This window comes from Danio rerio, chromosome 5 (assembly GCF_052040795.2).
Source record: "Danio rerio strain M-AB ecotype USA chromosome 5, GRCz13ab, whole genome shotgun sequence".
Taxonomy (NCBI): Eukaryota; Metazoa; Chordata; class Actinopteri; order Cypriniformes; family Danionidae; genus Danio; species Danio rerio.
Window position 1 is genome coordinate 9008977 of NC_141025.1, and position 12291 is coordinate 9021267.

The window sequence follows — 12291 nt, forward strand, 5'->3', positions numbered from 1 at the left end:
AACCCATCACTAGGAAACATCCATACACACTCATTCAAACACACACACACACACACACGCACACTCACACTCTACGGACAAATTATTTTACCCAATTCACCTGTACCGCATGTCTTTGGACTTGTGGGGGAAACCGGAGCACCCGGAGGAAACCCACGCCAACACAGGGAGAACATGCAAACTCTACACAGAAATGCCAACTGACCAAGCCGAGGATCGAAGCAGTGACCTTCTTGCTGTGAGGTGACAGCGCTGCCCACTGCGTAACCGCGCCGGTCCTTCTTCAACATGTTTTGGACGCATCAAGAAAATGGACGACAAAACAAGCAAATTACCTGTGTAAAAACAGATATTCATATGTAACAAGTGAATTCGCTTGACAACTGAATTGTAGATTTGGCTGTTTTAAAACTAACCAAATCCCCTCCCCCCAAAAAAACAGTTTGAGACCTCGAACAACTCCAATGCGACACAATTCAAAGTCTGCAGTTAAAAACCTGTTTCTTATGTGGTAAAAATTGTGATTTTGCTACATTTTCGTTTACACTAAGTGACTGAAGCCATCAAGCTGTTTATTTTTGAATCCTTGTGCACTGTTAAAATTCTCTACCCCTTTGTTATGATGAAAACATCCACTGAATTAAGCTGCTGTAAAAATCCATCAAATAAATGATTTTTCCTTTTTTTTCCTTTTTTTTTTTGCATAAATCTGTTAATCAACCCCAGCCCTGGTCAAGACTATTAAATGTTTAAAAATTGCAGGATTTTAACTCTTAAATTGCCAAATTCACAAATGATGTCACTGATTTGGTGAAAAAACACAAAATGACGTATTTGTGGACTGGATTTTTATTTATTTTTTTACTTTTATCACAGTCCTGGACATGTGAAACAACATTTTAAGGGTCGTTTGACTGCATGGAAAATCGGAAAGTGTACGGAACATGAGTAGTCTACATTAGATGGTGAGTACATTTTCAGTTTTGGGTGAACTATGCCTTTTATTACGGTTTTAGAAACCAGAAAAACAGCTTTAGTTCACATCTAAATAATATTATCTGAGGAATAGAGATAAGAGAGTTTTCCAAATTGCCTGCTGTATTTGATTTTACTCACTCCAACATAACAGGTGACTTAATTAACAACTCGACGGTTAAGTAAAGTGGGAGTGGAACAGAGTTTATTTGCTTAGAATAACTGAATTGATCAAATTAATTATATATAAGTAGTCTATATTTTTTTGAGAATACACAAACGCTTGTTCACACTGATTCCGTCTCAGTAGGTGGCGATAAATGAATATAAACGTTGGTGTTATCCGCCATTAAAGAAGACATTTGAAATGTTAGCGCGCGAAACAGCAGCAGATGATCACAAGACTGGAAAACAGACGACGCGCACTTTCTCCAACTTCATTTTAACTCACTCAAGGTAACATTTAAACACGATATACAACATTCCCCTTTGGACTGTTTGTGAATGACTAGCTTTTGACTTGAATTCGAGTTATATATGTTAAACATGGACAAACGAAAACAACTGGAACACTATGACATGTAACGTTAATGTTATGGCGGTTTACACTAATTAATCCAACAAAAGCCGTATAAATACAATCTTGTGACTTATTCGATAAGGCAAAAAAAAATACATTGTAGTTTGTTTAACTTTAAACCCCGTAAAACTTAATAGCACTTAAGTAGTTTGGATGAGCGGTGTTTTAGCTGTGGATGATGAACTTCTCTGCTTCCTGTTCCTGACGCTTCTTTATGGAAGGCCGCTGGGGCCAAAACGTTTGCACCTAACTCGTTTACACTATTATAACGTTTTTTTTTTTTTTTTTTTAGGTTTTTTTTGCGTGATGACGTATTTTTAAGGATATAATGAAATATGTGAAATTGTGAATAATTACTATATTGAAAAGCTAAAACTTATGTAGTTCAACTAATGATTATAATGGGAAAAATTCCTATACACAAAATGAACTGGTCAGGTGGTAACCCATGTATTTTTTTTAAAAACAAATTCAAACAGTATTGCAAAATGGTGTATAAATGTAAATTAAATAAAAAAGTAAATTCAAAATTGACTTGCGTCTTACTACTTTTATGTCAATTTTAGTTTATTTTTGTTCTTCTGGCTGTAGTGTTTCATTTCATTTTATTTTATCTACTTCCCATAACATGTACTGTTGGCATATTGTGTGAATCTTTTGTTGCAATATTTGTTTATATGCATATATATATATATATATATATATATATATATATATATATATATATATATATATATATATATATATATATATATATATATATATATATATGCGTGTAGATTAGTATGTCATAAATTGTTACAAAATGACTGCTTATTTTAGATAAAAAATTATTATTTGAAAAATGTTTACATTCGTTCATAAAAGTACTGTAAACGCATTTGTTGTGATAGTAATATAATCAGCATTTGTAATGATTTATCTGTTTTAAATGTACCGAAATAACGAGTTACACGTTTGTAACAATTAAATTTTCTGCATTTTCAGTAACACTTTATTACAAAGTCCATTAGTTAATACTTAATATTAATGAGCAATAGATTTGTTACATTTATTAAACTTTCTTAACACCTAAGAAATGAGGGCAATGTCATTTTGTATGCAAGTTATTGCATTCTTTAAATGTACCTCTATTTTATTTAATTGGCGCTGTTTACTCCCATAATTCATTTAAAGCATCATGGGATGTGAGAAGTATTGTGTCAGCTGTTTTGAGAAATAATGTGATTTGTCTTCTTCACAGAAACGGTGAACTGTCAATGTCACGTTTGGTCATCAAGAGCAAAAAAATGAAGAAAATGGACAAAACTGAGATCAATAGCATTCACAAATTCTTAGTGGTGACACCATTTAAATATTGCCATATTTATAATATTATATTGAACTGAAGTGTTTATAGTGAAGTCTGTTGATTTTGTTTTTATTTTTCAAAAAAAGTCGACTGACAACAGCAGTGGAGCCAGGAGGATCTTACAATCCAATGCAAATGTTCAGGTATACTATAATAATGATGATGATCCTAATTATGATAGTTAAGTTTACTAATAATTTACAAATACCTCTACAGTGTTTAGTTATTGTATAGTTTTAGCAAATGAGCATTATTGTCATCAGCTTGGGCAAAAGAACCAGTAATTTCATTATTTAAAAACATAAAAGTACTTTAGTAATGTATATAAACAATATTTCATGTTTTGTCCTGCCTATAGTTGAAAATTTTACAAACAAAAAAACAAACAACAAACTTTATTTTAATTATTAATAAAAAAATAGATGAACAGATTTGCCATCTACTGTCATTTTAGGACAGAGAAAACTGTACGAGCATGAAGAAAGAAAAACTGATCAGCAATGATCATCGTAATCCACTACAGGTTTGTTGCATACCGACATACATTTATAGTCAGTATTATACGCCCCCTGTTTATTTTTTTTCTCCAATTTCTGTTTAACGCAGAGAAATTAAACACATTTAAAAACGTAATAAATTTAATAACTCGTCTCTAATAGCTGATTTATTTTATCTTTGCCATGATGACAGTAAATAATATTTGACTAGATATTTTTCAAGACACTTCTATACAGCTTAAAGTGACATTTAAAGGTTTAACTAGGTTAATCAGGTTAACTAGGCAGGTTAGGGTAATTAGGCAAGTTATTGTATAATGATGGTTTGTTCTGTAGACTATAAAAAAAAATAAAGCTTAAAGGGGCTAATAACATTGACCTTAAAATAGTTATTTAAATAAATTTAAAACTGCTTTTATTCTAGCTGAAATAAAACAAATAAGACTTTTTCAAGAAGAAAAAATATTATCAGACATACTGTGAAAATTTCCTTGCTTTCTTAAACATCATATGCGAGATGTGGAATTTACCAAAACTTTTTGCAAAAACAAATTCTGGTGGGCTGCTTTGAAAATCCAATGCATTGCACACACTCATTATGATTTACAATATAATAATAAACAGTGCGCTGGTGGACTTAATGAATGCTGTTGACATTCATTAAGGGGAGGACCAACAATATTTCTGAAGAAGGACTGTTTAGCAGCTTTCTGCAGCAGGTATTATATTTTATACTATAATGTGTGCTGAATGCTTGATTCTGATTGGTTTATTAACCCTCTAGTTGTCTTAGAACTCCATATACACCATTCCACCTTCAGGTAAAAAATGAGCCGCCTTTACTAAACCACTAAAATAAAGCATCAAATTTAATTTAAATCATTAAATCTATTTTGCTCTAAGAAACAACCCCATCTTCATCACAAACTCTGTGAATGTCTAAGTTTTTCCCTCATCAGTGTTGATTATTTTATCAGTGTTTAATCAGAGGGCAACAATGGTTTTTGACTAAGTGAAGTTTACGTACAAACAAATTTCGAGAGGATCACGTGCTTATGATTGCTAGCAGCTGACCCATATTTTCTAATTCACTACGATCCAATCAGATGACTCCTAAACTACTATAAATACCCTGGGGTTCATTCCATTGCTATCTTCGTTTTGAAGAGTCCCCCCTTCCTCCCCTACTCCTCCTTCTTAGACGAGTGACACGGTGGCCCAGTGCCTAGCACTGTCGCCTCATAGCAAGAATGTCTCTGGTTCCTGGCTTTACCAAAACTAGCAGACATTTCTGTGTGGAGTTTGCACTTCTCCCTGTGCTCACATGGGTTTCCCCCGGGTTCCCCGGTTTCCTCCCACCGCCTAAAAACATGCAATAAAGTCAATTGAACAATCCAAATTGGCACCATAGACACGCTTCTAGTTCCTAGTTAATTTCAAGAGCATTCACTTGCTACAGCAGGGGAGTTCTCGAGATCTACCTGAGCTCAAACTCCCCTCCCGCCTTGCAACGGGAGGGAGCCCTGGGCTCGAGGATCTCATGAGCTCAGGGCTCTCTCCTGGGACAGCATGCCAAACAAGCTTTTATAATTAATCATCAGCTAAGTGTGAACTCTTGAAACTAAAGGGTGTATTATCTAATGCTAAAAGTGTAAAGTTTTAGCAAGACAGTATTCATAAACGATAAAGCAGCAGATTTATATTGTTTGTGAAGGTGTGTCTTGGAATGTGCACATGTGTGCCAGTAGTTTTTTGTGGTGTGCAAATGGTTTTGTTGTACCCTAAATGTGTACAGCCTTCATGGAAATAGAAAATGTATTATTTTTTTCTATGTCGGGGTCATTTTAGGAAAAGTCACCAAAGTTCAAGATAAAAAAAAAATTGTTTAAGTTTTTTCGGCTGTTAAATATGGTGTTTGGGTTCATTTTGACCTGTTAGTCAAGAAGAGGGTTAATATTTGACGGTGCGCATTTGTTTAGAGAAATGCAGAGCTTAAGTAGTTTCTGGTCTTGAATTAGTTTCATAACACTCTGCCAAACAATTTTACCTTATTTTCTTTTTTTTTCAATCCTACAACAAATTACATGTCTAATTGGCCTATAACCGCAAAAGAACCACAGAAACACACAAAAACATCAACCAAGAATGTAAAAAATACACTTTGAAATTAGCAGTTGAGGTTTTAGATGAGATGTGTAAGAAAAAGCATTTTTTGGACAAAAACTTACACAGGGTATATGCAGGAATCCTAAAGGTCATTTTAATACCTTTTTAAGACCTTCTCAGGAATATTTTAAGACCTCATTGCCACTTTAAATTATAATTAGTAGCAAACCTTTAATTTAATAAACAGTTGTTAATAAACAGTTGTAGTTAAATCTATGGAGCACAACCATGCAACAGAACTCAGAAGGAAGAAACAAATCTTGAAAGAATAGATTATGCGGTTGTTTTCAGCGACGGGCTTCAGCCACTGTTTAAACTCGTCTTTCTGCAACCAGGAGTATGCAAACTTACATTTTCCCATTTTGCCATCTGTTTTTCTCTATGGTTTCGCTACATGTGGAGAGCGTCACATCACCTTCCCGCGTTTGTCACAAATTGGCCTGACGCGCCCCAGCTCAAACCAATCACGTGGATCAAACACGCTGTTGTTGTTATTAGGAGGAAAATAAATATATTTATGCCTTCTTGGAGTCAAACAGTTTGGAAAATGCTTGAACAAAAATTAAGACCTCGTAAAAACATCATTAATGTTTATTAATGACTTTTTTGAATACTTTTTAAGGACCTTAACTTTTTAACTTGACTTTTTAAGACCCTGCGGAGACCCAGTTACAAATGTCCTGAAATATAACATCTAAACAATGTAAAATTAGGAACTCCAGAAAATTATTTATTTATTTATTATTATTTTTTTTTTAAATACACAAAATTGTTGGGTAAAAAGAAATGCATGTTGAAAGAAGAATTAGCAAATGGTGCAGCTTACAGTAACTAACTTATTCATGCCACAATCAGGAGCAATTATATACAGATACCTTACCAGTCAACCTAATATGTAGTACCTAAGAATGAGCCTTTGCTGTTTAAATCTTGAAATTCCATTATTTATGGATTTTTATTATATGGGTTAACACTGAAACTACCAGAATTCTAAAACTACTAGAATTACCCAGTAGTGTAATAATTATTTATATGACATCTAAATATTATACTATATTTAATGGAAATCTTTAATGCATTAACTGTTATTCTGAATTTAACAGAGTGAAGAAGGGAAAAGTCACACTTTCAATTTCCGCTACAAATACAAGAAACATGCAGTGGCGTGTGACATGTCCAAGACTGTCCTTGATGCTCTCAGTACAAACAAGATGTTCGAAAAAATTATGGGAGAAAACAAAAATAAAGAAATTGTCATCCAGAGATCCCAAGGAGACGTTCCTAGAGCTGCTGTGAGGAGAGATTTCCCTTGCTGCCTTATTGAAAAAGATGAGCTGTTGGATATAACCTTCATCAAGAGTAGTGGAAATGTTCCTACAAAGCGAAGGACTGGAAGATGCTCATTATCTAAAGAAACACAAAATATAATAACCTTTAACATCAAAACTAAAGGAGGCAAGAAAGTGAAACGCTTGATGAAAAACAACGAGCTGAGGAAGAAAGTTGAAGATGTTTGTGTGTATGCATTCAAAGAAGAAAGAATCAAGGATGCACTTCGGCATGATGGACGGTTCATCAATGCCATTTTCAAGAAACATTGTGCACTTACCGAATTTGGGAGTGAGACCATCTATGAAATGACACAAACTGTAGAGCATCTGGACGGAAAGCATTTCGAGATCATTGTTGTCAGTGACAGTATCCAGCCAGAAAGTCAAGATGCCTTCTTGAGTGATGAACCGTATGAAGCTTGCTCTGCTGATCTGCAAGAAAACATCAATCCCAAGCAACATCCTATTAACAATAAACTAGAAATTAAATCCGTTATGAAATCCACAAATCCAACCAATTCCTGGACTCTTGAAATGATTCCAGACTCTGAAGAAACTGTGAGAATTCTGCGCTATCAGCGTCCATTTTACCTAGAGAGCTTATTGAAGCAGCCAGAGAGCAGAAGGAAGAAATCTGAGGTCCGAAAGCTGTTCAGAGCAGAATATGATAAAAGCGTTCAAAGCTTTTCTGAGGTGTTTAAAATAAAGCAGATCATGAGACTCTTTAACAGATTTATCCTCACCAATGCACATGTTGTTAAGGATTTTCTGCAGAATCCAAACAGGCTCTCCGCTTCAAAATATCTAGAGGCTGCATTTGATTTTGATCGTCTCGACTCCAAGGTGAAGCTGGTGCCAATCAAGAAACAGATTCCTGCTTACTGTTTTATAACCGATGCTAATAAAAGCCGTCTTGACTTTGCTCTTCTTGAATTGGATGCTGCTGATGAAATCTCAGGTCGCCCAGAGTTGCTCAGTTATTACAGCCCTGGAGTTCCTTCAACTGGTGGGGTTTGCATTGTGGGACATCCTGATGGCGGGAATAAGAAAATGGATGCCTGCTTCATCATTGCTAAAGATAAAGCACTAGAGGCGGCGGATGAACACATCTCTAAGAATGTCACTTTCATTCATGTGGTTTCACAGAGGTGTATAGAAGAGAAATGGGACATTTATGGAAACCAGTTTAGTTATAACTCCTGCTTCTTTTATGGATCTTCTGGCTCTCCGGTTTTTGACGAGGACTGCAAGCTGATTGGTGTGCACACTGGTGGATATGTGTACCCGGAGAAAGGAGGTAAAACTAGAAGCGTAATGGAGTATGGCTATACCATGCAGTCCATTCTGGATATGATCCGAGCTCAGGTGAAGATAAAAGGTTTGAATGAGATTGTCAGTCTCTTGGAAAACTACAGCGGTGTGTTTGAGACTCCAGAGAAAGAGGAGGAGACCGACTGTGAGATGGAAGATGTTGAGTGAAGCCGTCCATTTCTTTTGGGAGGAAATGACTAAAAAGTCTTAATGACAACAGTTTTGGATGAACTAATCATTTAATTACTCACCCTCACGTCGTTTCAATCTCCTGAGACCTTCATTCATCTTCAGAACACAAATGAAGATATTTTAGATGAAATCCTGAAGCTCTCTCATCTTCCATAGACAGCAATGGTTCAGAGATGTTCAAAGTCCAGAAAAGTAAGCAAAAACATTGCCAATACAATTTCAGTGGTTCAACTGTAATCATACAAAGCTCCAAGAACACTTTTGTGCTAGAAAAAAAAAGTAAATACAACTATTACTGTCTATTTAGATTTTTTGTATGGCTTTATGTAGGGCTGGATGATTAATCGAAAATGCGACTGCGCAAAGCTGAAGAATCCCTGGAAATCCTCATAGCATTAATAATGCATTATATTTATAGACCATTGTGAGGGATGTAAACAAAAACAATGGTCCCAACGACTTCCTGTTTTACATTTTTAATTAAAGTAGCTTACGAGAATCCAAAAAGAGCCACATATTAATTAATAATGTTATGAGAGCAGTTTTAACATTAGGTTATGATTGAATTGCTTCTTGTTACTGTTATGAAATAGTTTGATAACAAGCAGGAAATGTTCATGGACTAATGACATGACCACATTGAAATGATCTATACAAGGGGTCATCAATCTCAATCCTGGAGGTCCGGTGCCCTGCAGAGTTTAGCTCCAACTTGTGTGTTTCAAGTATATCTAGTAAGACCTTGATTAGCTCGTTCAGGTGTGTTTGATTGGGGTTGGAGCTAAAATCTGCAGGACACCGGCCCTCCAGGAACAAGTTTGGTGATCCCTTGTCTATACTGTGCTTTTCTTACACTCAAAGCACTATGGTTAGGGTAATACAAAGTAGAGAGTGAGTGAGAGAGAAAACAATAAACAATACAAAGTAAAAAAGCGAAATAAAAACAAGATTAAAAAACAGCTTTTTTCGTAATTTTTTTAATCAGAAAAGGTCTGTATTAAAAAACATTATTCATAAATGATTAATTTTTTTTCTTAATGTTGTCTCCAAATTCCCTACAACATTTTTTAGCAGTCTATGAGTTTCTAGTACTCATTTATTCAACTATGGTGAACGGATGTAGAATAAAGGCTCTTGCTTTTGCACTCCTTTATTTCGGACACTGCGAAAATCAGCTTCTCTCCCATGGTGCTCAACACAGCTGAAAATTCTGTGCGACTGCCACAAGGGGGGGGGGATGGATTACAACAGTAGTGTCCAAAAGTTGGGTGCAGTGGAAAGGCGGCTTGACTGTGTAGTAAATGCTGCTGTATCTGACAGCATCTGCCAGAGGTTCACTTGAACTGGCTTTACTGACAAAATGTGCATGATAATGGGTTTTGATTAATCACCCAGCCCTGTTTTTTTAAAGATAAAGTGTTACTAATCAATTAATAAGTTTTCCTTTGAAATTTCTGGTTTGATGTGATTGTGGGTCTGTTTCATAACCAAAGCAGAACAATTAGATCTCACTTGGCAAAGACCAAATATATTTTTACATGCTATTTTACAGTTCAGTTTTTCATACATGCTTGTGTGTTTGTATATCTCACACAACAAAATCACTCATATAACTATATTACATGTTTTATTTCATTGTGTTTTCTATATTGACATTTAATGCTGCTTTTATGATTTACACATTTTCATAATCGTCATCTCTGAATCACTGAAAGTACTTTGGGCAATGGTGTCATCAATGGGCAATCAGGAGAGACAGGGCAACTGGAGTTAGAGGCAGTTTTGTCATCACCTTTACAGTACACTACTTAATGTTATGGCAGAATCATGTAATAAGACACAACAATACACAATTAAAATTGTATTTCCACTACAATATATTTAAAAAGAAAATCTAGGTCTCAAATCCAATGGGCTATATGCACAGCTAGTGTTTTGCCAAAGATGAACTTCCGCTGAAAGCTTTATGTGACTACTTTCAATTTCATAAGGTTCCTTTTACAGCATTGATGTTGTAATGTAATTGCATTACATTCAGTTAAATAAACGTAAGCATCCATTTGTCAAGTTTGTCAGTGTGATTCATGTTGACTGTTAATGGTTTTTTGTTTGTTGTCTGTTAGACCCATGAGACGTGTCTTGGCCAGGACGCTCTTCAGGACATTTTTACTGTTGCTGAGTCATTTGAATTTTACCACTTCCTATAGCAAATACAATTCATTGTGGGATTATTTTGTGCTCAGAGCAATAACATCTTTGTGTTTACACAATTATAGTGGTTTCATGCCTCTTTAATAGAAAGGGATTATGTGAATTTGTAATGCTGTTGACTTTATTTTAGAAATGTATGCGCCCAAAAAGACGTGCTGAGGATCGTTTGCGTATTTGCATGCACTGCACCAGTTTTCTGGTGATGTTTTTAGTTGGCCTATTCAAGCTTGCTGTTAAATATATTACTGAATTTATGCAACATATGCTCATATAGATTCTTTGCTTTATTCTCAAAGTTAAATATAATAATATATAATGCAAAAAAAAGTCCTACATAAAATTTAACCAGTCCAGAACCTCCTGTACTAAGGAATTAAATAACACAAGAAAACTCCTCATGCTTTCTTTCATTCATGTTTATTGTATAAATGTACAAAAGAAATCATTCAGTCTGAACAGCAAGGTGAAAACAAATCATAGGTCAAGGTATATGGACACTGAAATAATGAAAATTAAAGCAGTATTTGTTATATTAAATATATGCCCAGACTTTTAATTTCAGTCAGCCAGAACCAGGGCTTCCGGTTAATTGTCATCCCAAACATAATCACTGTTTAAGATCTGAATTCTTTAAAAAAAAAAAAAAAAAGCAGTGATCTTTTCTGCTTGGATGAGATACAATATAAAGTGTTTATTAAACCAAACAAGAAGCACTGCATTTATTTTTCTGCGCCAACTCTTTAAAATATGGAAATGAATTTCACCCCAGTATTTTCAAAGGAGTTTCTTTGCCAACCTTCTGCTAATGACGGCGTCTGTATTTAAATGTCTTTCATCTCTTTTTACGCTTTAACAACCAAATTATTATTATTAATATAACCTTTATTATGTTTAGAAATGTGTTAAAAAAAAAATCTGCTCTCTGTTAAACAGCAATTGGGGAAAAAAATAAATGGGGGCTAATAATTATGACTTCAACTGTACATCCAATGTTGATAAACAATGTTTATTTTAATTGCATGCATGTTACCATACTGGTGTTTAGGCGTGTTACTTTCTTATTACCACCTGCATATGACTGTGTGTTAACGGGTATATCTGTGTAACAAAAGATGTGTAGATGTTAGTAATTCACAATACAAACATATTACCTCTATAAATTAATGAATTATGGTAGTTTACTGTAAAAATGAGAATTTACTTTTACGGTTTGTACTGAAATTTTAACAGTGAAGTACTGGGAACAACAGCTGCTGTTTTTTAACCGTAAATTTTACAGATTAATATTTTTACACTATTCCTAAATGGTTTCTGTATGTCATTTAATATATTTTTGAACTAACTTCTCATAACTATAACTTATTTTGCCCAACATGATTAAAAATAGTGAATACACCATTTCATAAAATGTAGAAATTACAAAAAATGAGTGATGACCAGATAAGTTCAATAATCTAATAATATCATCAAATTTAAAAGCCAGTGAAAGGTAAATAGAGATCAAACTTGAAGCAAGAGAGCAAAATCGAGACCAATTTACCTTATACAGAGAGTCCAATGAACTGGATAAAAACTTTAATATCAGTTAATGATAGACAAATAGAGTAACACGCTTTAAAACAGAGGATTGTAAGTTTGAAAGAGTTCAAGTAGTTTAAAAAACTCTCAGTTCAAAGA

The 12291-nt window shown here is 34.5% G+C and overlaps 1 protein-coding gene across 1 annotated transcript; it reads left to right on the plus strand.

Moving 5' to 3' along the window:
- Nucleotides 1-1246: 1246 nt before the first annotated feature.
- Nucleotides 1247-8772, plus strand: fam111.2 (family with sequence similarity 111.2; the record flags this gene model as incomplete). Its single annotated transcript, NM_001440912.1, is given in 6 exon segments — nt 1247-1431; nt 2799-2895; nt 2987-3049; nt 3361-3429; nt 4069-4122; nt 6673-8772. A coding segment is annotated over 1 exon segment (1173 nt). The 5' UTR covers nt 1247-1431; nt 2799-2895; nt 2987-3049; nt 3361-3429; nt 4069-4122; nt 6673-7206.
- Between the last annotated feature and the right edge of the window lie 3519 nt (nt 8773-12291).